Source organism: Colletotrichum gloeosporioides (genome assembly GCF_011800055.1).
Source record: "Colletotrichum gloeosporioides strain Lc1 chromosome Unknown consensus_49, whole genome shotgun sequence".
Lineage (NCBI taxonomy): Eukaryota > Fungi > Ascomycota > Sordariomycetes > Glomerellales > Glomerellaceae > Colletotrichum > Colletotrichum gloeosporioides.
Genome location: NW_025544694.1, coordinates 434,827 through 461,298, shown reverse-complemented (window position 1 = coordinate 461,298; position 26,472 = coordinate 434,827). Strand labels below are relative to the sequence as shown.

General features: G+C 54.5%; 4 protein-coding genes across 4 annotated transcripts; all 4 read left to right on the top strand.

Annotated features, from left to right (window-relative positions):
- Positions 1–3,402: 3,402 nt before the first annotated feature.
- On the top strand, positions 3,403–4,822 carry GCG54_00012168 (Guanine nucleotide-binding protein subunit beta; the record flags this gene model as incomplete). Its single annotated transcript, XM_045412054.1, has 5 exons — positions 3,403–3,532; positions 3,694–4,412; positions 4,475–4,564; positions 4,627–4,746; positions 4,802–4,822. 5 exons carry the CDS (start codon positions 3,403–3,405, stop codon positions 4,820–4,822), a joined length of 1,080 nt encoding a protein of 359 aa, XP_045263838.1.
- Positions 4,823–12,564: 7,742 nt separating this feature from the next.
- Positions 12,565–13,492, top strand: GCG54_00012167 (uncharacterized protein; the record flags this gene model as incomplete). The annotated part of the gene is made up of 2 exons (XM_045412053.1): positions 12,565–13,188; positions 13,244–13,492. The coding sequence occupies 2 exons, from the start codon at positions 12,565–12,567 to the stop codon at positions 13,490–13,492; spliced, it is 873 nt and encodes a 290-aa protein (XP_045263837.1).
- A 4,602-nt stretch (positions 13,493–18,094) lies between these two features.
- Positions 18,095–20,515, top strand: GCG54_00012166 (uncharacterized protein; the record flags this gene model as incomplete). Its single annotated transcript, XM_045412052.1, has 1 exon — positions 18,095–20,515. The coding sequence occupies one exon, from the start codon at positions 18,095–18,097 to the stop codon at positions 20,513–20,515; it is 2,421 nt and encodes an 806-aa protein (XP_045263836.1).
- A 1,366-nt stretch (positions 20,516–21,881) lies between these two features.
- Positions 21,882–24,804, top strand: GCG54_00012165 (Ran-specific GTPase-activating protein 1; the record flags this gene model as incomplete). The annotated part of the gene is made up of 8 exons (XM_045412051.1): positions 21,882–22,064; positions 22,118–22,379; positions 22,433–22,561; positions 22,615–22,712; positions 23,785–23,897; positions 23,965–24,113; positions 24,185–24,613; positions 24,707–24,804. 8 exons carry the CDS (start codon positions 21,882–21,884, stop codon positions 24,802–24,804), a joined length of 1,461 nt encoding a protein of 486 aa, XP_045263835.1.
- Between the last annotated feature and the right edge of the window lie 1,668 nt (positions 24,805–26,472).

Below are 26,472 nucleotides of genomic sequence, written 5' to 3'. Positions count from 1 at the left end.
CCCCTTTCCTTCCTGAGAGAGAGACTGGGCTTGGAGTCGCTTTCTCTTGAAGAAGACGAGATAGGTACGTACCTGGGTGTCGATTTTGAGATTGCTTGTACCTGACGGTTCCTGGCACCTGCCTCCCCCAGGCCCGGGGTCTTGCTCAGTTTCTGGCCGCGCGCACGCACGTCTGGTTCCAGAATCCACACTTTCCCACTTCTTTCCCCACCAGGGCAGGACACTGGACGGATACCGCTCAAGCAGCGCAGGTGCAGGGAAATAAAATAATACTGCAGCCCAGGCCCCACCTCCAAACTGTTTCCTCGCCTGCACCCGGTCCGACCCTCACCTCAGAACGACATTCAATTCACGGCTCATCCACCGCAGCGGACTTTCTCACACTCACTCTCCCAGGCCTCACCCCGATATTGAACGCAGACTCGGGCACAGTTGCTTGTGAACAGAAGCTCGGATTCGCCGGACACTGCCATCAGCTATATTACGACGGCGGCCAAATACGTTACTCCAATTTACCACTTACGAAGCCGCTCTCGCGGGCTACGTCCAATACTTGTCGCGTTCTGGCCTTGGACTTGAAGGCTGGACTACACCACGGATATTACGCCAACACTACGTGTACCAGGTCCAACACCACTGGCACACCCACACGCTCCTCTCTCTCTCTCACACACACACACACACTCACACTCAAACCTGGCGGCGCACATAGCGTACCTCGGGCAAGTTCGAGGTACCTGGCGCTGCCGTGTACCGCACCAGCCAGGTCCGACTCTACTGCCCGCGGCGGCGTTGTCCTTCTGCCCTTCTGCTCAAGCTACGGCTGCTGTGCTACCAATTGGTCGAAGTGAGCTGCCCTGGCTGTGGCCCCCCCGTCCACAGCGGACTGGAAACCCTTCCCGGCCGACCAGTGTCCGACTCGGGTCGGCTCTTCTTTGAAGAGAGAACGCAACGCAATCCCGCCAGCCAAAACCCAGCCCAGCCCAGTCCAGATCCTGATCGGCCGCCCATTGAATTACCGCGTCCTTTTCCCTCGTGGGTCGTCCTCGGCGCGCTGCGGACTTTTTGGGAAACACAAGAAGACCCTGGAAAAGAGGCGGAAAAGACAAATAGGGCCCTTTGATCAAAGACGACGCTGCTGGCATTCGGCAAGTTTGCGACATCGCCTCCTTGGGGCGCGCGGTCTTGTCCGCTCAGATATTTGTGATTACGGCGGTACCGTACTCTTACTATTGCTAAGGTAGGTAAGTCGATCCCGCGTCCACTCTCCCCTTTTTGGGTTGCTTCCCCCGGTACTTGGCCGCGTCTCGTCATATCCTCGGGACAAAGAACTGGGACTGGTGACGGGGCTCTCTGTTAGCTGCCGTCACCGACTTGTCCGTCTGCTGTCCCTGAGTCTCTTGAGTCCCTGAGTCTCTGGGCCCCGAGAGTGTTCTGCCAGTTCTTTTGATGCCTTTTGCCGCCTGCCTGCCTGTCTGTCTGTCTTGTCCGCGTGGTCGCACACCGTCGGCCCCTTCGCCGTCATTCGGGCCTTGCAGCCCGCTAATTACATATCCGTCTCGTATGTACCTGACTTCGTACCTGGTCCGCCTGTCTTGGGGGCTGCGCTGCGCTGCTTCCATTGTCCAAGCCGGCGATTGCCTCCATTTGCACTTGCATTTGCGTCTGCGCCAGTCTCGCAGCAGCGTCGTCAATCGCGCTCAGTCCCTCTCACAGTCCTCCTCTTTGGCGTCTTCGAATTGTTCTTGCTGCGCCATTGCTGCGTTCCACACACTTCCATGCAGGTGTAGCAACTTCATCTGACCTCCCAACGCCAGGGCTCACCACCTTGACTTACCTAGCACACCCGGGAGACGCTCCCCAGTCGCTAGCAGCCAGATTCTTTTAGTAGGCCTCCCGCCCCCCCACTACCAGAACGACTGCACTAGGTAGATACGAATACCTACTGCAGTTTGCATAGGCTGCTCCAGCTGCCGCCCTCGTTCGTAAGATAGATACCTGCTCCAGGGTCGCCCGATCGCTGCGTACGGGTTCTCTCCACCTAGCATCACCAAGAGCAGCCGAGAGAAGAACAGCCAGGCGACCGACCTCCTTTCCTCCCTCGCCCATTGTGCCCTGGCCGGCCACGACATCAGGTCACCCCCAATCACAGCCTTCTCCGGGTTCAGGCCCATACCACCTTACCCAGCAAGCGCAACGAAGATATATGCCAGGGGAGGGAATAGGACAGAAGCAAAGAAGACGATTGAGTGAGAGCTCTGAAGGAAAGAGAGAAAGAAGTTGCAGCGCGTCTGAGTGAAGGAAAGAAGGGACCCACCTCGCTCGACACGGCGTCCGCCCCGGCCCTTGGTCTTTCCCCCCCTCTGGTCCTGGCTCCATCCTTCCTTCCCTCCCCTGCCCTGTCCCTCCTTCCCTGTCTATTCTGTCCCGTTGACTCCATTCTTTCTCTCTCTCCCCTTCGGCCAACCAACCAATCCTTCTTCTCCCCCAGCCCAGCAGTCAGTCGGTGTCCCATCAGTCAGCCAGCCCAGCCCAGTCCAGCCGTGCCTTCCTTGCCTTTTCCTTAGCACCTCACGCCTTTCCGATTGCGCTGTTCTCGTTAGTGCCACCACCTTTGCTGTTAGTGCTGCGTTGCTTCTTCCGACTGCGACTGCGACGGCTGCCAGCCTGCCACTGCCACTGCGACTGCCGCTTCCCCTTCCTTCCCTCACCTTACCCGACTGCTGCTGCTCCCGCTGCTACTGCTACCGCTGCCCACGCCCACCTTACGCTACCACGTAAGGTAAGGTAACCAAACAGCACCCAGCACCCAACACCCAGCACCCGGCCTAGCATCCATCCATCCATCCATCCATCCAGCTCTGCTGCCCATCTCTCTCCTGTTCCTGTTCCTGCCTCCTGCACACTACTCCTGCCCTGCCCTGTCTTGTCCACCCGACTACTGGGTTTTCTGCATAAGGCCCCTCCCCAGCCAGGTACCACCCACCAGGCCACCTTCTCGCAGACACGGCAGGTACCTGCGACCACTCTCGCTCTCTCCTGCTGCTCGCTCTTAATTCAACACCCCCCAGACGGCCATCATTTCCTTTCGACCCTGCTGTTTTACTGGTCCGCGCAAAGCAACCCCCCCTGGAGCTTGCATTCCCCTTCCATCTGGAACTGGACAACCACCACACACCTCTCTTTCCTCCCTCTCCACCGGCTCCCGCTCAATTTCAATTCCAACCCTCAACCCTCATCCAACGACAGTCGACCGACACCACCTCCTCCTTTCCGACCCGTCCGTCCTCCTCGTCCACCAACCACCACACCACCCTCCGACATCACCGTCGCCCTCTCCTTTCATCAGCAGCCGTCCCTCTCTCCCGCCATCCCATTGATCGAGGCCGATAGTCCACGACGATGAACTCTCAAAGCCAAAACGATGTGTCGCCCGAGGCGATGCAGGCGCGCATCCAGCAAGCGCGACGCGAGGCTGAGACACTCAAGGATAGGATCAAGCGGAAGAAGGATGAGCTCGCCGACACAACTCGTGAGTTCAATCAATCATTCATTCAATCGACGACGGCGGCAACAGTCACCGACCACAGGCCCCCGACCCGTCGTCCTAATTGCCCCCCGACCACCCGTCGTCCTAATTGCCCCCCGACCACCCGTCGTGAAGATGCTGACATTTCCTCCCCTGAACAACAGTCCGCACCGTTGCCCAGCAGGCCCACGAGCCGATCCCCAAGAACCAGCTGATGAAGGCAAAGCGCACGCTCAAGGGTCACTTAGCCAAGATTTACGCCATGCACTGGTCGACCGACAGAAGACATCTCGTTTCCGCCTCACAAGACGGAAAGCTCATCATCTGGGATGCTTACACGACAAACAAGGTCCACGCGATTCCTCTACGCTCCTCCTGGGTCATGACCTGCGCCTACGCCCCCAGCGGTAACTACGTGGCTTGCGGTGGTCTCGACAACATTTGCTCCATCTACAACCTCAACCAACAGAGAGAGGGTCCTACGCGCGTCGCGAGGGAGTTGTCTGGCCATGCCGGCTACCTGTCGTGCTGTCGATTCATCAACGACCGCAGCATCCTTACCTCATCAGGTGATATGACTTGCATGAAGTGGGATATCGAAACGGGTCAAAAGGTCATCGAATTCGCCGACCATCTCGGCGATGTCATGAGTATCAGCCTCAACCCGACCAACTCCAACACATTCATTTCCGGTGCTTGCGACGCCTTTGCTAAGCTGTGGGATATCCGTGCCGGCAAGGCGGTCCAGACATTCGCTGGTCACGAGTCCGACATCAACGCCATCCAGTTCTTCCCCGACGGCCACTCCTTTGTTACCGGCTCCGACGACGCGACCTGCCGACTTTTCGACATTCGTGCCGACCGAGAATTGAACCTTTACGGCGTAAGTACCGCCAGCAGCACCCGTCTGAATGGCACCACAGAGACCGCTAACTCGATTGACAGTCAGAATCCATTCTGTGCGGCATCACCTCCGTGGCGACCTCGGTCTCTGGGCGGCTGTTGTTTGCTGGCTATGACGATTTTGAGTGCAAGGTATGCTCTTGAATTCCGAACGCACTCTCAGCATGAAGGACCCATTACTAATTCATGGGCAGGTTTGGGACGTAACACGCGGTGAAAAGGTTGGCTCGCTCGTCGGCCACGAGAACAGAGTCAGCTGCTTGGGCGTTAGCAACGACGGTATTAGCTTGTGCACAGGATCGTGGGATTCTCTCGTATGTTGTTCCCTACACGCTCATCGGACACGACCGTACTGACTGCTTTCCCTAGCTGAAAATCTGGGCATACTAAATCAACCACCCGACCCCAACAATGACGAAGTCCTGTCTGGATATACCGGTTCCAGTACGCGCGAAACCATTTTAATCTTCTGTCGAGTGGTTATTTGGCCTACTTAATTTTCGAAACCCTGATGCCGCCTTTTTCTAATCCGCGAGTACTGGCGCATTCAGGACGAAGTCACGAAACACCTGCTCATACCAAAGCTCACTTTTCATCGTCTACCAAATCCAGCTGGAGCCGCCCGTTTACCGGCATGGGCGGCTGTAGGAACTATACAGGGTCTCTTTTTTTCCTTTGCCATGCGCCAGCCATCACCCATCGTCCTCGATTCTTTTGCACCATAGTTTTTTTTTTTTTTTTGGCCTCATTCTAGCACCTGATTGTTAGATTGGGCGGTTGTAACACATTGTTGGTTCTCCCACATGTGGCCTTTCCCGAGTCATGTATGCTTCACATCTCCCACAACGTCTGCTACCGGATCCGGATACGACAGGATCGCCAAGAAGGGAACGGAATCGAGGCATTTTGATACCCCCACCAAAATCCAACCCTACACGCATAGACAAGCAAAGCACACGATTCCGACATCGACCTTTCTCCCACGACGGCTCAAGGCGGATAGGGCTGCACTCTTCTTTTTTGTTGCAGCAGGAGTTTTCTATACCACCGACAACAGGATTTCCACCAGTCCGATAATTCTCTCGTCGCCATTGCGTTCACCCACAAAAATACGCATCGCACCTCTCGATCCCGCCTTTCCTTTCGTCAAATTTCCTCGATTCTCCGGTGGTATCGGTCTGATAGACGAAAGGGCCAAGTGTAACCGCCACGCGACGCGAAGCCGAAGCTTAGTAGAGGTGGAGCTGGTCCGCCTCGTAGAAGAAAGGAGCGAAAACAGGCTTTGAGGGAGAGGGCTGGGTGGCTTGTTTGTGGTGGCGAGCTGTCATTTTCCTATACACGTCGGAAGGGAAGGGGAGTTGGTTTCGTGTGTAAACGGATGTCGATCCCTTTTGGAGCTTCCCTACCGAGGGGGCTTGTTTGTTTGGATGGGCGAAAACAGGGAGAAAACCGAAAAGGAGAGAGAAGGGACGACGGCCGCTTACGGAACGAGAAATGCGTGGAACGGAGGATGGAGGTGATGAAGTTGTTTTCCTGCGTGGACGCCTACCTCAAGCCTTCCCTCTTATACCTACTTACTGCCTGTACTATAGTTCGCGCTCAATGCTCGTTCATCCTCTGTTCAAGCCCATTGACGGCTACATTGTTTTTCATGTGACATGGTGTGCTGCGCCTGGCGGATGATCTGTCATCCAATTCCAGCTAATCAAACACAGGAGCCGGCGAGACGACGACCACGAGACCACCGCAACCATCACAACCATTTCTCGACTGGAGCTGGAAGCCGCGGACAGGTCGATCTGACCGTCAACATCACAGCGTGCGGTTCGAATCCTCGAAGCAGGCCGGTGTGGTGGAACCAGGAAGGGATGGATTCCGGCATTGATGCGGCGACGTCTTACTGCATCCAGGGTGCCCATCGACGGCCGGATGTCACACTCAACCTTCACCAAAGACGCTACTCGAAAGACGACCCAAAAAAGCATTGAAGCACGCGACTTGGACTATTCGACTGAATGCGCGATACACGCCCCCTTGTCCCTGAGAGCTGGTTGGCGATTTCCAGCCAACGCTCACAATGGATGCACATGACGAGAGCCGGCACACGAATCGACAAAAGAACGTTGGTAAAGCAGCAGCACGTGGGAGAGAAGGACGCAGCAACCCATGGGCCCAGGCAGAGGGCGATGGACAAGCGGCGAACCAATCACTGGTCGTGAAGGAGGGCTAGAACGGGCAAAGGGAAGATTGCAAAAGTCAAGGAAGCGTCCGAAGTTGATAGCGGTCGCATAAGTATACGTCACGCCGGTGTTTCTCTAAGTTCGCCGCAGTGTCTGGTCGGGAGGATTTCCCATTAAGGCGCTCTTTAGGATATTATCTGGACGACCAATGGTCTTGATCCTACCCTATTAGTCGGATGCCACCATCGGCGATATCTTGAAAAGAGTCGTCAAATCATGAATAACCCGGGGAAAAGGATACGATGGGAGGAACGATCCGGAAAGTCCAGCCGGGCTGGTGTGCCCGCCACGAGGGTAAGGGTTAGAAACGGCTGACGTGGTTGGACGGCGGAGATGCCAGCGGGAGTGAGGAAACGGTAATTCAAAATCTTCTTTTCCAAAACCCATTGAAGATTGTGCGATTTGTATGGATGGGAAGAGGAGGGTGGACGGGCCATGGCGTGAGGTTCGTCTCTTCCTGCCGTGCCTTTGCCACGTGAAGCCAACCGAAATTCACAGACCACGTGAAGAACAGGCCATTTGGACTTTGGTTTGCGCGTTGCCGTTCGTCTTAGGGTTGCCGCTCTGCGTTTGGTTTTCCCGGTTCCGTCGGCAGGAGGGGAGGGAAGCGTGGATTGTGGCCTGAGAAGATGGGTGAGGGTGGGAAGAAAGACGGGGTTCTTGAGTCAGGCTCGTTCCTCCTTGGGTGATCCAATTGGGAAACGGCAATGAGACTCGGCTTGGTGGTGTGTCTTCGCGTGCGATGCGGTGTTGTAATGATGGACTTCTTCCATGCGGCTCGAACCTAGAGTCTTAAATCATCTCGAAGGTTGCTATGATGGGTTAGGAAGGTTTCCTCTGGGTCACAGACAACAGCAGCCAGAAGCAAGCAGTCGAAAATCAGGCCCCAATGATATTTAAGCGGCGGCGCTCTAATCGATCGCAAGGGATCGGCCGTGTGGTTGCAGGTTGTTGCATGTTGTCTGGCTAAGCTTTGATGCGGTTCAAGGTCTAAGCAAGTTAGCAACCGCTAGAAGAGGGGAAGACTTTGTGGATCGCGCCGCAAGTTTGGGTTACGGTAGTGAAGCTTGATGCACCTACCACTGCATTGACCCTGGCAGCCACGAGGCTTCGTTGGATGATAGATTGGCTGAGACGTTGCGCGACGTATTATCGTCAGTTTGTGTTGTTATCTTGCATAACGGACACAAAACAACATAATCTTCCTTCGATCCGGTATGCCGCATAGCGATGGTGATATAGAAACGTGCTTGACAGAAGCATGTATCTTGCCAACACACGTGGCGCATGAAATACGAACCCGACCTTGACTGTCTCTCAATGTTGGATGAATTAAGACGTTCAAGGGCATGCAGGGCTCCTCGAGCGGTATTATAGACTCTGCGGTTGGACTTGGGATATGAGAGTGCAGCGGCATAGTGCCGACGCAAATCACCATGCAGACTGCCGTCGTGCGAGAGCGCACTAGCACATCCAGTAGGCGGAGAGACGTGCCACACGGATGGGCGACAAAGACTTGTGTTGCATGGCGGTGTGCTTGCATTCGATTGCTTCTCACGATAGCAACCGATCAAATCGCAACGATACATATTTGCCAAGGGAATTTAAGTAGTCCGTAGTCCGGCCAAGGTTTCCCATGACTTATTCCACGTAGCTTTCAGCTTTCTTTCTCAACTTTGTACTTCGTCCTTGAAAGTTTCGTTTACATCGTTTCTGTCATGGTGGGTTCGTGGGAGTGAAACGGAGTCATGAAACGTGGGATGGTGTATCCCAAAATGTAGTCGGTATTTATTCACGCGAATCCCCGCCCATGGCACTGGCGGATACTTCGTCCAAGGTCCGTTTCGAGGGCGCATCTGGACTTGGCAGCCTTTGTCGGGCCTGCTAGATACGACTCTGGAAAGTATGAGTTGTGGAGGCATGCAGTGAGCGAGTCGTGCTTCTCTTCGTGTTCAGACGATGACTCAGCCCCACGTGAAGCGGTGATGTGTAATTGCGGTCGGCGCTGGCTGCGTCTACCGACGGTGAATATTCGTAAGGGGGCATGAAACGGCGTACCCGGGGGTGGAAAGGGTGACTCGCATTGTGAATGCTCGTGGAGTCGACGACGTCGTTTGTCCATGCGGATGTGGGTAGGAGACAACTCCGCACAAGAAGGCATCGCATAACGGTGGCCATGTTTGTGTAAAAATTCCGTGTCAGAACTCGGTAAAAGTCATGACGACTTCGCGAACGATGCCAGAAACGTTTTGGTGAGGACGCCAATCGAAAACCGAGATACTGGGACGTCTGAGGGTGCCGCCTTACAACGGCGAACGACGCTCAAGGAACGCTTTGGACGACAGCTGATACAGTCGGCTTCCGCGCTTGAGGACGCAGTCAAGTAGTCGAGGAATCGACCACAACCAGGCGGGCGCGTTACGATCGTACCCCGGATTGGTGATGGGCGATGGGCAAAATGTCTGCCTGTCGTCTTTTCGTACTTGGCCGCATTGACAGAGCACCGACTAAGGCGGTCACACGACGGCTTGGCCGTGTCCTCCACGGCCATGGCTGGAGAAGCAAACACACCAACGGTGACTTTCGGATGATCAAACCGGGCTAATTATGATGGCAAGCGCATGTCATTGTCACAGAGTTCTGGAGCTGATGATGAGACCGCTGTGCCATGTTTCGGGGGCCTTGTTGTTTGGCAAACAGGGTGGTGGAGGATCGATGATGCCGGTACGCCACGAGACTTGTGGTGTCGTGATCTGACACTCGGGAGCGGTAAAGCATCTTCCCAGTCGTTGTGAAGCGTTGCGGCTCGGGCGATCCGCGACTTGAGGTGCAGCAGGGGAGGGCATCGTGGGGTCGGAGAATGTCGTCAGTTCCCCAGGATCGATCGATAAAATGGCTCCATTGACGGATGAAGTAGTCGGTGATTCGGTCATCCGTGTGTAGTTGTCTGACGAAAGCCATGAGGTCAGACGGGGATGGCAACAGAAGCCGTTGGCGTTCCAGCTCCAACTTTCGCTCTCGCACCAGCATGAAGCCCAGGGCTACCATGATGCGTAGAAGATTCGATGCAGGTGTCACGGGATACCGAGATGGGAAACATGAATGTTGTATTCTCAGACTCGAGTGCACGATTGTGGTGTAACCCGAGACCTAGACCTGAGATGTCATTGTCTAGACTTGCAACGCCTTGTGCAAGCAGCCGAAGCGTCGTCCTGGCCCAGGATCGCGAACGGGGACAGGTCCCTCCAGGGCAATCTGGAGTTTGGTACACAAACGGAAGGTGAGGATGTCACTGCCGGGCAGCCACAGTTATCTCGCAGCGACCTGTTGGGAACGAACAATAGTAACGGCCCATTATTGTTGCCATTTGGGGGGACACACCAGCGAATGATGCAGGGTCCTCCCGCACTGGCGTGGATGCCGTGGCCGGGCCCAACGGAGAGACGGAGGGAGGGAGGAGGGCGCCTCGTGAGTCACTAACCGAAATAGGACGCTAGGCCAGAGGCAGGGGGATGTGCAAATGCAGGTGCAAAGTGCAAATGCGAATGTAAATTAAATGCTTTATGTGAGGAAAGGAGAGGTGACGCAGCAGGACCGAACCTTCCAGATATGGTTATGGGTGGTGTATACTGGACAATATGCATAGGTAAGGCAGCATTTCGGGTTGTGGAAGGAGCTTCTAAACAGACGGAAGGCAGGAACCCAAGTATCTTGGGAGGTAAAGGAAACAAGGAAGGATAGAAGAAGGTGAGGTGAGTTGAGACTGAAGCAAGTGCGCCGTAATACAAAACAGACATAAGCACGTAAGGTAGAAACTGACGCAGCTGCCACCCAAAAAGCAAAAGGAAAAAGGTCCAAAGTCAATTGAGCCTACTTTCAGCTGATTCTGCCCTGGTTGGTCAGGTTATACGAACATCAGGCCAACACACGGGCAAACAAGAACTGTCGGCGTCTATTGCTCTTGTGGCGACGACGACCCTTTGTGTATCCTGTCCAAACGATCTCAAGGCAACCAGTTGGTTCATGTAAGTTGCTTGCCGTTTGGTATCCTGGGGGGGGGAAGAAACAACGATCCTCAGCATCAAAGGCGGCTCCTCAGCAAGCATGCAGAATGCGGTGCCCATCTGCAAGGTCCCGGGCCTTGGAATCTGTCCGGCACTTGACCCTACGGGTATCTGGCTGCAGTGATTGGATATGCATGAGGTTTTGCCTGGGCCTGGGTAAGGTAGGGGATGAAAAAGAAAAGGGCGGAGGGGAAATCGGCAGACAGCGGTCGGTTGGCCCCAGACCAGCAGCCCCTGACGAGAAGGCAAGACAAGCCCTGCGATCCCAGCAGGGCCACGCGAGCGGAAGAGGCGAAACCATGACTAAGGCCCGAGAGGGTGTGCAGCTGCTGATTCTGCAGGCCCTGTCACTTCACTTCGCGACCTGCCTCGCCAACGAGCATCAGCACGATATGATGACAAGAGTCTAAGTGTGATTCTGATCCGATTCCTGCGTTGGCGTCCTGCGCGGTCAGGCACTGTACGCACTCCTTCAACCACTCACTGTTGTGCATCACGAAGAACGAAGAAAAGGAGAGGGGGAAAAGGGCAAGATCCACAGGCAGACGCGTGCATGACCGTTGGCTGTCGTATGCAATTTGCCCTGCTTCCGAGTTTGTCGTTGCCCTTGCCAGAGAGCGAGGCGATGCAAAATGGATTCGACGACGACAACAGGGCACCACCTCAGGTTACCTGCATACTGCGGTAGGTTGGGTACCTAGGTTCCAGCAGATTCAGCAGCAAAATAACGGTCATCGCCGTTCCGTGGTTTCCCTGTCCATGGCCCGGACATTTCTCTCAGCCCTCCCCCGTTTTTTATCTCGTCGTCCCGAAATCTATCTTGCTCCGATCACTTATGCGCGAGACCCGTCACCTGCACATCTCGCTCGGCATTTCATGTGTCTGTCTGGGTTGAGTCCAGTAACTACTAGGTGGAAGAAACTAGCCGGTCGTGCCGCTGTGCTGTGGTGCGTTGCGTTGTGGTGCTCGTTCCAGTGTCGACAATTGCGCCCGCAAACGAAGATATGCACCACAAGGGCCAGACATCCTCGTCTTAACAGGACGGACTAGATTTCCTTTCCGCGACCAGATCTAACATCTCACCACCGTCGCCCAACGATTCATCCACCATTCCACAATTCCCGCCCAGTCTCCCCTGTTCGCGACCACGCGCCTCCACCCCTTCTGAAACAGCCTGACGCACCCCAGGGGCTTCGCCCTCGACCCTCGATCCTCGACACTCGGGCCCCTGTCCAAATCCAGCCCAGCCAGCAGCAGCAGCAGCACCATCACTCACTGCACCAGCATCAGTCACCACCACAGCCCGTCGTTGGAGCCCGGCTTTCACCGCATCGTGGCCAGCTGCAAGGGTTGACCCCTGGTCACGTCTCCACTGCTTCGAGAAAAACCATCGAAGGACCACCATCCTTCCGATCCGTCCTTCGTCTCCTCATGCTCCCACGCCCACTTCTCTCCCACAAGAATCCAGAGACCACGCCTCTCACAGCCCTTCCTCCTCGCTCTTCCCCCCCCAAAACCCAAGCTCAACCACCCTTCACCCTACCCTACCGTCCATTCACATTCCTGGCTCTACCTCTTTTCCTGCTTTGCCCTCGACTAGCCGCCCTGACAGAAGTAACCGGGCACACCCTTCCAAGCTCCAAGGTCGCACGATTGGCACCTTCACACTACTTGCTTGCCTGCTTGCTTGTTTACTCCTTGGACCTTGACAACCACCCCCTACCACCACCTCCTCTTCTCTTACCACACGCCCGCCCGCTCGTCCGTCCGTCATCCCATACATAAACCGAGCTTCCTCCCCCGGCCGCAACCCTTCCAAAACCTCACGATGTCGAACCCTACCCCAGCCCAAGAAGAATTCAACGCACTGCTAGCTGCCCAGTCTCGCGACACCAGCAGAGTACACCCAGAGGACCGCAACAACGACCGCGACAGCCTTGACCTCGACGAAGAAGACGTCTTCCGCAACTCCCAGATCGACGCTGCCATGCGCATTCCAACCCTAGGCCAGACCGGCTCCGACCTGAAGCTGCCCCCCGCCAGCTTCGATGCCGGCCGTACCACCGGAGTCAAGGGCGTCATCGCCGATGCCCGCAACTACGAGAATGCCCGCAAGACCTCCTTCATGAGCCGTGCTCGCACCACTGTGCGCCGCTCCATCTTTGGCCTCGATGGCATTTCGCAATCCCAGTCTTCGCGCAAGAGCGAAAGCGGCACGGACGACGGAAACAACAGCAACTCGGAAGATGAGGAGAGCTTCTTGGCGCAATGGCGCGAGAGCAGAAGGAGAGAACTTGAGAGCGAGTCCAGCAAGGTTGTCAGAAACCGGAGGACAAGTCCCAGTGTCCGCATCTATGGCCGCATGGACGAGGTCGACGCTCTGGGTTACCTAGACGCCATTGAGAAGGTTGCGCGGGACACCGTGGTTGTCGTGTTTGTATACGACCCCGAGGTAAGCTTCAAAGCATTCCTGAGCATGTTCAGACAGGTTCTAACACCCAGCCTAGTGCGATGTATCAGCAACGATAGAGCACGCAATGATGCCGCTTGTCTCCCACCACTCAACAATACACTTCGTCAAGGTTCACTACCTTGACATCGAGTTCGACAACGCTGCTGTGCCCTCCATCCTGGCCTACCGCAACCAGGGTGACATGTTTGCCAACCTGACGGGCATCATTGAGATGATCCCTGACGATGAGGCGTTCGGCACCGACACCCTGGCACGGCTCTTCGAAAAGCACAGCATTCTCTGAGCTCTCTCCCTGCGGTGGCTGGCCAACGAGGCACATAACGAGGCAACAACGCACAACATCTTCACGTCTTCTCTCTATGCTACGATACCCCCCATTTTTGCAGCGCGCCCACATATTCGCGAGCATCACGGTCCCCTTTTATGTCCATTTCTTCATTGCTTTTCTAGGCGGTTGCTTCTCTCTCCACTGCCTCATCATTTTTTCCATTGTGGCAGAGAGCAAAAACGGAGTTTTTGGGAGAGATGTCTCTCGGTGACGGACCACGCCCCCTGCACGTTCTAATATCAGAGGCGGATAAAAGGGTTTCATGGCGGTAACCGTACGGGAAACACCTCGGCTGGGATACGGTTTTTGGCGGTTGGGACTTTGGGGCATTTGGGAAGAAAAAACGAAGAGGACATGCATCATCTCCGCGCAGCATTGTACATTTGGGTTCAGGACGATACTCTGTAGAATACAAGTCCCACGGCGACTTCATTTCTTCATCCTCACTCTCTCTGCTCCAGCATCAGCATCGCTCAGGTCTCTGACTTTGCCAGAGCGATTTCCATGCCATTTTCGGCCAAGGCGACGGAAGGACTAGGTTCACAGAGGCGCTGACTGAGGAGTCTAGCAAGGCAAACTGACGTTTCGTATCACGAGCTAGCGCGGGCTAGCAACCGCAGCTGTGATTTCGTTCTTGGGGGGCTGGATGTGGCATATTCACTTATTCTAGTTATTACGGCAAATGAAGGGCGCGGATGATATGCTCTCTTTGGGACCTTGTCTTTGGAGATCCGTATGCCTGCTTGGCTGGAAGGGCGTACCGCCTGAGTCAAGTTTTTTCCATGTTCTCTTTTCAGAAAGTTTCGTCCACTGGAGGCAGGTTGTTCTCAGATCAACTTGCCCCCATTCGGACGTGTAATCTCACGACACCCTCGGTGAAATTTGGCCAAAGAGGTAGGCCCTTTGGCAAGGCTGGGAGCTAGCAAGGGCTTTTCCGCGCGCCGGGCAAGGACAGGGCCCTCGGTTTCTTCTTAGGGCCAGCAAATTGGAGATTACCCAGGTTGGAGAGACGATTCTTTTTTATCTGGTTTAATTGTTTGATCTTTTTCGGCCCCTTGTCTTTTTGGGGGCTAAAGATGGAACTAGTCTGTATGATCTGCCGAGCCAGGGAGGGTCTGAGTGTTCCACCATCAGGGTGAATCACACACAGGCTTACCTGTTGCCCACTCGGCTCGAGTTTCTGGCTACGGAAATAGCAGGATTGATTCACTCGTTTTCTTCTGATCTCGGGTAGGTGTCCCGGCCGCACGGAGCGGGCGAGATCTTTAGATCACTTACCCCGTTGTTTGCGAGCGTCTCGGGTGTTGCAAGGCTCCGCTCCCCTTCGATTGGGGTTGGTGTTTTGTGTGCGATTGTCCCCCATCGTCGTATTGATGGCACGGTCTGTGTGGTTTAGTGCGGCAGTATAGACCCTCCATCAGGCCACTCCGTGGTGCTCTCGTGATGGCGCGTTCTGGCTTTTTCGCGTACCTTTTCGTCGGCCCGTTTGATTCTGGAAGCCCGGGGACGATTCTTTTTTCCAACGACTAGCCGCAATTGGGGATGGGAACTCTTGTCGTCGAGCATCCCGGTTGTTGGAGGCTGGGGCACGGCAACGCGTTGACTGATGTCGGCTTGATCATGCTGGCTCTTTGATGATGCCAGAAATGGCTAATTGGCAAGCGGCACTTATCGAGCTTCTGCTTCTAATCAGGCATCTCGAACGTCGAAGTGTCGCGCGGACTATCTCGTGTTGTCAGAATGTGAGGTATGGGGACAGGCTCGGATAGGGAACTTACAGACCGTGTTGCAATCCGAACTCTGCACGAGCAGGTCGACCACGTGGGCACGATACGCGTTGATGGGAATCGTCCTTGCTTTCGTCCTCGCGCTCTGGGTTGTCATGCCGGCTTTCTTCTGCACTGTCCCTTACTGTCAGTGATTCCTTACTGTCAGTGATTCGCGCTCGGAGTATTCTCTGCAGTTGGTCTATAAGTTTCATGGCTTCAGGCATAACGTGATGCGCTGCCATCTTATACTCAAAAGAAACCTTCTTCGACTCTCATATATAACAGCCATTGACGGTGGAATTGCAGAAGACTTCTCGCTTCAATTCGTATGTTGCGCCGCAGCTGGCTTTTCCACATTCCGGAGGTTATTCCTGCATCTTTCAAATGCTACGCGCTGTAAGCTATCAATTTGACCACATCATTTGGAAGAGTGGAGGTCGAAGTCAAAAGTTGCCATCGTCAGGCAGTATGCAGATTTGTCGGAAATTTTAAGAACGGCAAATGACCGCTATGTTTGTGAACACATGAGCAGCCATATATTCAAGTTCATGTCAGTAACAATGACCTGGCTTGTGAAATTCGTCTATGAGTTCCACTTACATGCGGGAAGAAGTCGGAGGCGCACCGCCACACGCTGATGTGGTCAAGCCACATGAGTCAAGACCTCGGCCCTGAACCCCAGACATGTCGCAGGACTCGTAGCCTCGATCAGAAACAGGATGACGGCGGCAGGTGAGACATTTGAGATATTGAATTGGTAGCCGCTGTGCTTATGAGCTTGCGGGCCGGCGAATAGCACTGACTCTTGCACCTTTTGCATCTGCTCGTTTGCTTATTTGTCTTGCACATTGAGGGATCCGTAATGCCTTATGTGGCGAGCTGGGTGGCCGAGCATTGGCGGCCCATGGTGACTTGCGCCGTTCACATTGGATGACCTGAACTTTAGGTTGGTACCTTGCCTCAGTTCGAGGGGTCGGCGGGATTTTGAGCCTGAAGCCGCAGACGACGATGGCTGACAAGCGGGTCTGTGGACTGGCGAAAACGGGCGTTGCATGCTTTCGCAGCTCAACAAATGACTCCTCCCTCGTGCGAAAGCTCCTTCGCAAAGAACAGAGCAATCACGACATCTGGCGTGCATCGTTCACGGCCAAGAGGTGATGTCGGGAGAGGTGCGGATCCCTCTCCGGGTCACGATACCTATTTGCCTCAGATTGGTAAGGTAGGTTGGTGCTAATGAGCGGTTCCAGGCGGGGTGATGGTGGATGGCCCCACCATGCCGGGTCGTAATGGTGCATTTGGAGCTGGCTTTCCCCTCCAAATGCCCCTGTCCGTTATCGATAAGAGGCGCGATGATGCCGGCCAAGTGGGCGGCCCAGTTGACAGTGACATTCCATTTGAACATGAGAGACGTAGCGGTGCAGATTCTCTGCGTCAAAAGTGCTCAAATACCCATGGGCATGTCCTGCAGAGTGGAATGAAGGAGCATATCTGGCGACTTGACTTTTGGGCAAAAGAACCCCGCCCCCACCACCCAAACCACATGGTAGGCGGCGGGCAGATGTAAGACTCATTTCGAGGCAGTAGGGGGTACCAAAAGGTAGGCGCAAGTCAGCGATGCTGGTCGGTGCATTATCTCGAGTGTCAAGTGTGCAGTTACATCCATCTATCTCCAGATGAAAAGAAGCGACCACGGCAAGCAAAGAAAAGGAAGACAGACAGTTCCATTTCCTTCTTGTGGTAGCACCTGCCCGGGTATTCCGCAATAGCCTGCGGTGCCTGCCTTTCCTTCCCTTTTGCCTGATCGCGCCGCCCTACTGGTTGCCTTTCCCTAATCTTTGATGGTGCGCCTACATGTCTCTCCATGCCTATTTCTCTCCACACCTTCCCGTCCCTTCCAGTAATTGCGCATCTGCCACCTACCTTACCTACCCATCCATATCCACATCCACCTTTGCAGGCGCCGACCACTGCACCTTCTGTTCATACATACATTGTCAGCTTCTCCGTCTGCTTTTGCCTCTCTTCTTCCTTCCACAACGCATCCTCTCCTTCCTGAGAATTAGTAGGTTCTTGCGACCACTTTTCACCGCAAGACAAGCAGCCCAGCCCGGCCCAGGACGCTTTGACGGCGCCAACCCCTGCCCTGGTTAGTATCGAATACCTCACTTCTTATCTATGCTCCTACGTCCAGATAGCGGCATCCGCGTGACGTTTGGAAGTCACCGACACCTGCGCTCCGATAAACCGACCGCTCTCACATCTCATCCCATCCCTATCCCTTCCTCCCAAAATCCCCACCCCGCCTACCTACCTAAAGCGACCTGATGGTCTACCTGGCTGGCTGGACTAACTAGGTACCGTAAGGCAGGCAACCCGCACCGCCCCTCAGATTCTTGGTAAGGCAGGCACCACCTACCTTGATTGACGACAACTCATTCACACATTAAACCTAGGACAACTTCATTTCTCCAAAGCCACCCCAGAGTTAGTTAATTTCTCTTCTTCTCCTTCTCTACACATACTCAACGACGCTCGTCAAAGTTTTCAGCTTTCCAGACGTCCTTTTCGTCTAGAAACGCCCCCGACATTCGTGCTGCGTCAGCCCGTCCGTCACTTGACACCATCCACATCTCTCCCGCATTTACCCCTCCATCCTCCACCACCACCCCAACCACACAACTCCCACCGCGCATCCTCGCCGACTTCCAGATCTCACTACTACGAACGCCCGCTCGACTTTTCGAGGCATGACGGGATACCAGTAAAACTGACTCTTTGCATCTTCGTTATGGAAGAGCAGCACGCCGGCGATCCCCTCCGAGACGTCGACACCACATCCGATCCTGCAAGCTCTACGACGCTGTCCTCCTCCGAGTTGACTCTGCGCTTCCCCCGCCCACAAGGCAACCGCCACCTAGCTAGCTGGATCTCTTCTAGCGAGCCCGACATCATGAACCCCTCCGACGCAACCGACGACGACCACTTGGCCGAGTCTTCCTTCGAGTTCATCAATACAGACGACGATCTTGAGAGCCAGGATGATAGAGGAACCGAGGTTGAGACTGAGGCTGAGTCTCTGAGCTCCTTCGACTACGCTCGACCTGATGATGTCCATAGTCTCGACGGTATCGAGCGTACCGATGACACTGCCAGTCGCTCTGACATGGATTCGGACAATGAGGACGATGCTGCCGAGGATCGATCAAGGGCTTCCTCGATTCAGTACGCGGAGCAGAGCCTCATGAACCCGTCTTCTCGAGTGCCTACGCCTCCCCTGGAGCGTCAGAGTACTTCCAGCGCCCCCAACACAGAGAACATCACCCACAACCATGTCACACACTACTTCCAAGAGCCGAACCCTCTTTGCTCAGTTTCTGTGATTCAGGTCATGGCTCAGTCATATCTGCTTAACAAGGGCCCTCTTCGGATCTTGTACCAGGGCGACCCTTCGGCTAAAAACGACATCACTGACAAGTTCACCTCGGCCTTAGCGGCTTCTCCCTCGCCGCAAGAGGATGGTGTTTCCAGCAATACATGTGGTCCTTCCTCCAAGGACCTACAGGTGAAGACCTGCACGGCCGCCATGGAAACGGTCTATCAGGGAGAGCAAGTTTACTCAATCACTGTCGACAACAACCGGACATTCCATTCAGAGTTTGCCTCTGGCGGTGCCGTCATCACACCGCACTGGACCGTTCCCCATCTGGCCGTCTTCTTTGTCACTGAGAACGACGATGAGGCTGTTCGCCAGGCTCGCGCGGTAACTTGGGGATTTGTGCAGCGACATGCAATTCCTCATGTGTTCATTTCGAGCACAGAGCTTTTTGAGGAGCAGCCCACCGAGGACTGGAGCGACAAGATCAACCAACACGGCCCTCATCGATGTGTGGAATTCTCTGACCGAGATATTACCCCTGTCCGGCTGCCAATTGACCTCAAGTCTTTCAAAGAGATTGATGCTCGTCAGATGAACCGCAACCTTGCCTATCTGACTGGCCTCTACAAGACCGTGGATGAGCGTCAGACAGGAGCATGCTCCGAGCTCTACGCGCAGTCACTGAAGCAGCTCCGCCGCGCTCGCCAGTATGTGGTCTCAAAGTCAGAAGACCTCGACCTCTGGTCAGTTGCGCAGTATTCCGGCCTTTCTGTCATCCTCATCACGGCCCTGCTCCTTGGAAACTGGCACTTGTCCGGCTCGTCCGCAACCGTACCGGCAGTTTCGACTTCTGCTGTCCCTACCCCTATCGTGTCTCCTACTCCAGTGTCCGTATCCACCTCCACCATTACTATCAACCTCACCTCAACAACAACGATCAGAGTTCCGCAGGCAAAGACTTCGCAGGGGAGCACGGCTATCGCACCATTTGCTGAGCTTGCCGACTTCTTCGCTGACAAGTTCCCCGAGTCTCCAAAGAACTATGTCTGTTCAGCCGACAAGCACAGCCGCAACGAGATTCTGGTCAAGATCCCCTCGGGTACCAAAACTTCATGGCTTGCCAAGGATTCCATCAGCATCGATGTTCTCAAGGGCGAAAGATCCGTTAAGACCAAGTTCTCATCCACCGATGAGGGCATCATCATTGAGATCCCAAGGAAGGAAGCATATGGCGTATTGACCGTCGCCGTCAATACCACACGGAAGCCCAAGGTCAACGAGACCTTTTTCGTTGACTTTGGCAAGTCAGCATTCGAGGAGTGTCTTGGCTTCGGAAAGTCCGTCGCCGCCGGCATTTACAGCGCTGCTCAGCGCGGCGCAGAGCAGGCTGCCACGCTGGCATCCCTGAAGAACTCGGTTGTGGAAGACCTTAGAGAAGTGTCCGCCCGAATTGGCGAGGATGCCTCAAAGACTGCAAACTACCTCAAGACCTCATGGAACCCTGCATACTTGACTGAGAGCTGGCAGCAAGTTCGGGAGTCTCGTCAAGCGCAGGACACCCTGGACTGGGTGGACATCAAGCACAAACATGCCCAAATCCAGTCATGGCTCCTTTGGCTCAAGATTACTCACCAGACGGACAAGCACAACACCTATCTCGCCAAAGCCAAGAAATACATGTCTGACAAGAAGGCTGCAGCTGAGACGGCCAGCAAAGAGCGCTTGGAAAGAGAGAAGTTGGAAATGCGAGCGCGTCGGAAGAGGGAGCGTCTCGAGGCTAGATGCCAATCAGGCTTCTCCCGTTGGACGCAGCAATGCAAACAGCAGATCTAATTGATGGTTATGAGCATGAACATGGGATACCTAGGAACGCCGGCTAAGGACAGGACACGGGACGGAACGGACTGAACCGGAGTTATTGGCATGTTATTACCTCAGGGCCTGGATTATCTTTGCTTTATTCGGCCTGAAATGTTTATCATCACTTTCCGCTCTTACCTCCAAATATCCATCGTCAATGTGTCTGAAGCGCAGGGTAGGTAGGCAGGCGGTTGCTGGGATTCATGAGAGGAGTGAGGTCGGTAGAGTAGTGTGAGTTTACTAGCAGGCTTCTGCGGAATGGAACAGTTGAAATCGTTTCGGAATGACAAAAGAGGAGTGGATATTGTGAAGTTTCCTGTCGTCTCAACTTTGTCCCATGTGTCGATCAGTTGAAAAGCTCTCACAGAAATCGGTTTCCGCTTGGTTGGTCGCAGAATGGCAGCACAAGTATCATGATATCTGTTTATCCGTGGCTGGAACAAGAAAAATAAATCAACAAGCACACTGGCAGGCAGAACCTGTAGTAATGAACAGGCAGATTATTCCATTCAATAGTGCGGACAGGCCCGGCCGACGGTCGAGATAGCGTCGACATTCTCTCGTCGATTTCAAGGAGTCCCCGGTGGCGAAGAAAGCGGGCTTGCTGATTGGACGCGCAGTAGCAGCTTTGGGCTTTGGCTCAGGTAGGACCCCACTAGGTAGGTCAGCACCGGGAAGTACACCCCGCGATGATTTTGGTGGTGGGGTACCTTGAAGCAGCAGGATGACAAGCGCCTGGGCACCTAAACAGCAAGGGCAGGCCCGCCCGACACCCCTCTTGTTGTTGACTTTTGAATGAGGGGCTGTCTTTCCTCATTTTGTCCAACCCACCCAACTTCACCATACCACTGAAGAAACAAATTCATCTCTTTGCTTCCCCCCTTTACTGCTTTGCTTGCTGCAGAACATACCGCTACTAGCCCTGGTAAGTTTGATGCCCTTAGCCCTGATCCCCTGCAGTTTGTATCCGTTGGGCTTGATGACGAGCCTGCGATGCTCCCGCTCTGAGTCAAGGAGGGGCAGACCGGCGCAGGTGAAGTTTTCATATGCTAATGTTTCCACCCCGTCTACAGACCCAAACATCGTCACCTCGCCCGCACATTCTTACTCCACGAACCGCCAGAATGTCTGCCGCCGAAGCTACCGAGCCCAAGGTCGAGGAGACCAAGACCGAGGAGACCAAGCCCACCGAGGTACGACGCCCCTTTGTCGCATGCGCGCCGATGATTGCTCGTCTCTGCTACAAGAGCTAAAGCTCACCGCCCCCATTACCCCAACATGCGATGCGCTTGCTTCCAGTCGTTCGCCGTCGACCTGCGATAACACTTGAATACCTCGGATGGCTAACACTCGGTTCGCGTCGCAGACCACTGGTGAGGCTGAGAAGCCCGTTACCTCCTCTTCCGTCTTTTCCATGTTTGGAGGTGGCGCCAAGAAGGAGAAGAAGGAGGATGAGGACCGCGGCGACAACTCCGGCAGCGCCAAGGCTCAGCGCGATGCCGCCGCTGCTGGGAAGGGCGAGGTACACTTGAACCCCACTGCTCGTAACAACCCTATACTGACCTTTCTTCGTAGGAGGAGGAGGCTCCTGAGTCCGAGGATGTCCACTTCGAGCCCGTCATCAAGCTGACCGAGAAGGTCGAGACTGCCACCAACGAGGAGGCTGAGGAGCAGCTCTTCAAGATGCGCGCCAAGTTGTTCAAGTTCGTCAAGGAGACGACTGAGTGGAAGGAGCGTGGTACTGGTGACGTTCGTCTGTTGAAGCACAAGGAGAACGGCAAGACCCGTCTCGTCATGCGCCGTGACAAGACTCTCAAGGTCTGCGCCAACCACTACAGTGCGTTTCATCAACTACCTTTTCCTTCGATCGCAGCCGCTGACGCTTAGCAGTCGTCCCTGAGATGAAGCTTTCCCCCAACGTCGGCTCTGACCGCAGCTGGGTCTGGAACGCCGCCGCCGATGTCAGCGAGGGTGAGGCCGAGGCCGTCACCCTGGCCATTCGCTTTGCCAACTCTGAGAGTATGTCTATAACTTTCCAACAGGTTTTGATACGGGGTGCTGACCACAAAAAGACGCCAACCTTTTCAAGGATGCCTTCCTCAAGGCCCAGAAGGACAACGAGGAGCTTTTCAACAAGGCTGCTGAGGGCTCTGATGCCCCTGCCCCTGCCGTCGAGGAGTCTTAAAAAGACTCACTGATATCCCCATGATGCCTGCATGAAGACGAGGATGGAGAGTCGATCTGTTTGGGCCATGAGCCCAAGGGAGCGAACTGCCCGCCACAAAAAGAATCACGATCCTAGCACCATTGTTTTTACACACCCCACGCGATAAGAGGCAGGCAGGATCATGAATAGTTGGAGAGTGCAACAAAACCTGCACCGAGTGGTGTTTGTTTTCAAGCAGTCGAGCGGTGGAAGAATAGCATCAAGGCTTAGGAAGAAGACACTACACAGCACAAATCAACAAAGAATCAAGTCCCTCCCCATTTGATTAGATGCGCTGGCAGTAAATAGACAGGCAAAATCATACCCCCTTCACCCCCCTTTTGAGAGAGCTGTGCTTGTGTGTGTTGTGATGATCTGAGCACTTGGGCAAAGCGACTAGCTGGTGTTCTGAAGTGGATGGCATTGTGCAACATAGAAACTATCTGTGCTACAGCTGCTTTGTCTTTGATGGCATTCAAAAAGGATGTTGTATGAGCATTCAATTAAAGTCCTTGCTTCCCCGCAACACGGTTCACGGTCATGGTTCACGTTGCGCGGTGAGGATTCCAGCCACACACCCTGGGGGGTGCATGTGTGGCCCGAGCGTCGGCTCTCAGCCTTCCAGTTCCCAAACCTCCAAATCCCAATCTGGTGAACTTCACACACCCAACTCTGCCTCCCGCCGCACGTTCAAACCCCGCTCAAACACCACATACAGCTACAAGTACGATTAGCACTTCGCCAGTTGCCCATAATGATTGTAGAGGTAAGAATAGCTGTTCTTCTAGCTTTGCCCTGTCGGCGCGTCCTGTCGTGAGTAGGCCCAACGGCATCATGATCAATCCCTATTCACTGCGCGGCACTCGACAGCTTGCGCTCCCTGCCACCCCAAGATGTTCCTCCTCCTAGTCCTTCCTTCCTCTACTATAATAGTCCCGTAGTTGATCCTATACTCCTCCATCGCCAATTCCTTCTCTTCTGTCGCCACAAACTCTGCCTCCATCTGGGCAGCATCACAACCGCTGCCATGGCCCAGAAGAAGCTTAATGGCAGGAAGAAGGCGCCTTCCAAGGCCGCCGAAAGCCTGATCATCACGACTAACTCGATGACACAGCGAAAAGTCAAGCTCGTCACCGAGCAAAACGTCATGTAAGTCGCGCCCGAGCAGCTCCTTCCGGGTACGAGTTGGAAAGCTAACCTCGAGTTTGCCCTACAGCGACAAGCCCTCTCCGGTCGAGGATTTCCCCATGCGAAAATGGAATATCGTTCTATACGTCATCGGCGAGGACGGCGAGGACCACCCGGCCGACTGCTTCCAGAAGGTCGTCTACAACCTCCACCCTTCGTTCGAGAACCCAACACAGAGTACGTGGCAACCCGACGCGTTTGCGCCTTCCCTACATTGCAATAATGTCGCTGACCTTTCCTTCTTCCAGCCTTCAACAAGGCCCCTTTCAAGTGCGAGAACGAAGGATGGGGTGAATTCGACATGACGATCGATTGTTACATCACGGAGAAGTCCAAGCAGTCCATCCAGCACGACCTGAACTTCGCCAAGAACCGCTACGAGGCCGTACACACCGTCTCCTTCAAGAACCCATCTCAGGCGCTTCAGCAGATCCTGCGCGAGACGGGCCCTCTCCCGTCGGATGACGATCGCCTGAAGAAGAAGGGCGGCGCTGGCAAGAAGGGCAGCCAGAAGTACGACTACGAGAAGATCGCACAGGCTCTCGAGAAGCTTGAGGAGGACGACTTGCTCCGCGTCATCCAGATTATTAACGACAACAAGACCGCGGACACATACATCAAGAGCGATGTTGATGGTGAGCTTATGCCTGCTTCCCCTACTACGAATCTCATGGCTGGTCAGTTTTCCTTGCGTTGGGGATTGGACGTGCGGCGGATTCGGCCTTTTTACATAGTGTGACGCGAGACCCTTGGACTGACGTCGATCTTAGCGGGCGAGTTTTCGATTGACTTGTACACCATGTCGGATTCGATGACCAAGCAGCTTTGGGATTACCTGGTACGTCGCTCACTCGTCCGCATACCTTAGACAGGATTCAGGCTTTTGTTGGAATGATTCCTCGAGTGTATGGATGGTCTTGGTGGCATGCGACACCGCGCTTGCGGCAAGTGATTGGGACAAGGAGGAAAAGAAATTGTAATGGGTAAAGAAGAACTGGCCGCTGACCGCGACGTTGTGCCCGTAACACAGAACAAGAAGGGCCTCGTCAGCTAGATACCCCGCTCGCCGTCACTCACCGATTTCCTACCCACGCGGGCTCAGTTCACCGATTAATCGAAGGCGTTTGAGTCGATCGATTCGGGCGATGGGAAGAGATGGTGTGGATGTGGGCAATAGCCTTTTTTGTCATTTTTTCTCCTTTTCTTTCCCCTCACGCTATCCCAATGGCATTTGGCTGGGCGTTTTCGGCTTTCAATGCTTCTTCTGTTGGTCTGCTGTTTTTTCTCGCGCCTGATCTCTTGTTTTGTTTGTGTATGCCCACCCCCTAAAAAGTATCCGCGGGTCTCGAGTTGCATGCGAAAATTGGTATTGCTCTTGTATTTGGTGGGAAAGGGAGACGAAGCTACGAACGTGAGCAACGATGGTCTATGGGCTAGATTTGATCGTGATTTTCCCCTAGTCGATGGAGGATCCAGCCTGTCCTCAGTGTAATCATATTGAGTTGCTGCCGCGTGCGTCTCGTAACTACTCGTTGGCCCTTGATTCCGGATCATTGTGACACACTGAGCCAAGTCATTCTCAGGATAGAGCCATTGCCACGTGTGATGTTGCCTCAGCGCTGGGGATCGACTTGCTGCTCGGGCACTTTGCGCGAAACTGTCTGGCGGCTCCTCAGCATTGACGCTGGGGGCTTCGCGCTGAACGAGGCTTCAAGGATAAATAAGGAGCGTCCTTGGGTTCAATACATACGGCAACGCGATAAGTCGGGTGGCAGTCGGAATCTTCTTTGCGTGATGGGCAGCCCGAAGCTCCGTACGACGGTGTTGAGGGAGCTGCTGCTGATCTGGCAGACCACTTGGCGTATCCTCTTCATCTCTGGTAGGGGGGTCTCTGCTCCTTCGGGTGTATTCTTTCCTCTTCCATATCCTTAAGCGACAGCGTGCAAATCGACCAAGAAATGATACGTTCACGGTCAACAAGGCCGAAACATGCCACGTATGGTCCCGAAGCATGACCTTATGGCACATGCCAAATCAATGGTTCTATGCAGCTGATTTTGCCTCATCGAGAACCAATTGACCACAGGACCCGGCGTATTTATATCTGGCAGACGATGAAGGAGCTCGATCGTGTGGGTTGGTCGGCATTTGGCGCAATGTCAAGTCGAGAGCTCTGCGTAGCAGGAGCCACAGCGTCATCCAATTCGCGGTTCCAGTAGGTACAACCCTGACCTTCCTTGAGGCACTCACAGCTCTAGAGGAATTAGACTTCAAGATGCGTTAGCAGCTGCGCTTCTTCATCCAGATATTCGCCAGGAAAGCATGTGGTTGCAGTATCCAGAACGGTGCCGCTCCCGACAAATGCCGTGTTACTGGGTGCCCGGTGCTATCATGTATCGGCGAAACACACTCTCTGGCACTAGCACATAATTCCCGAAGTTTAACTTGCTCACTTCCGTGGCGCTTCTTCGTCGTTTTCTTGGCAGTATTATCTACGTGTATTCGGCGCGATGGCATACAGTCCGGATGAACTCTG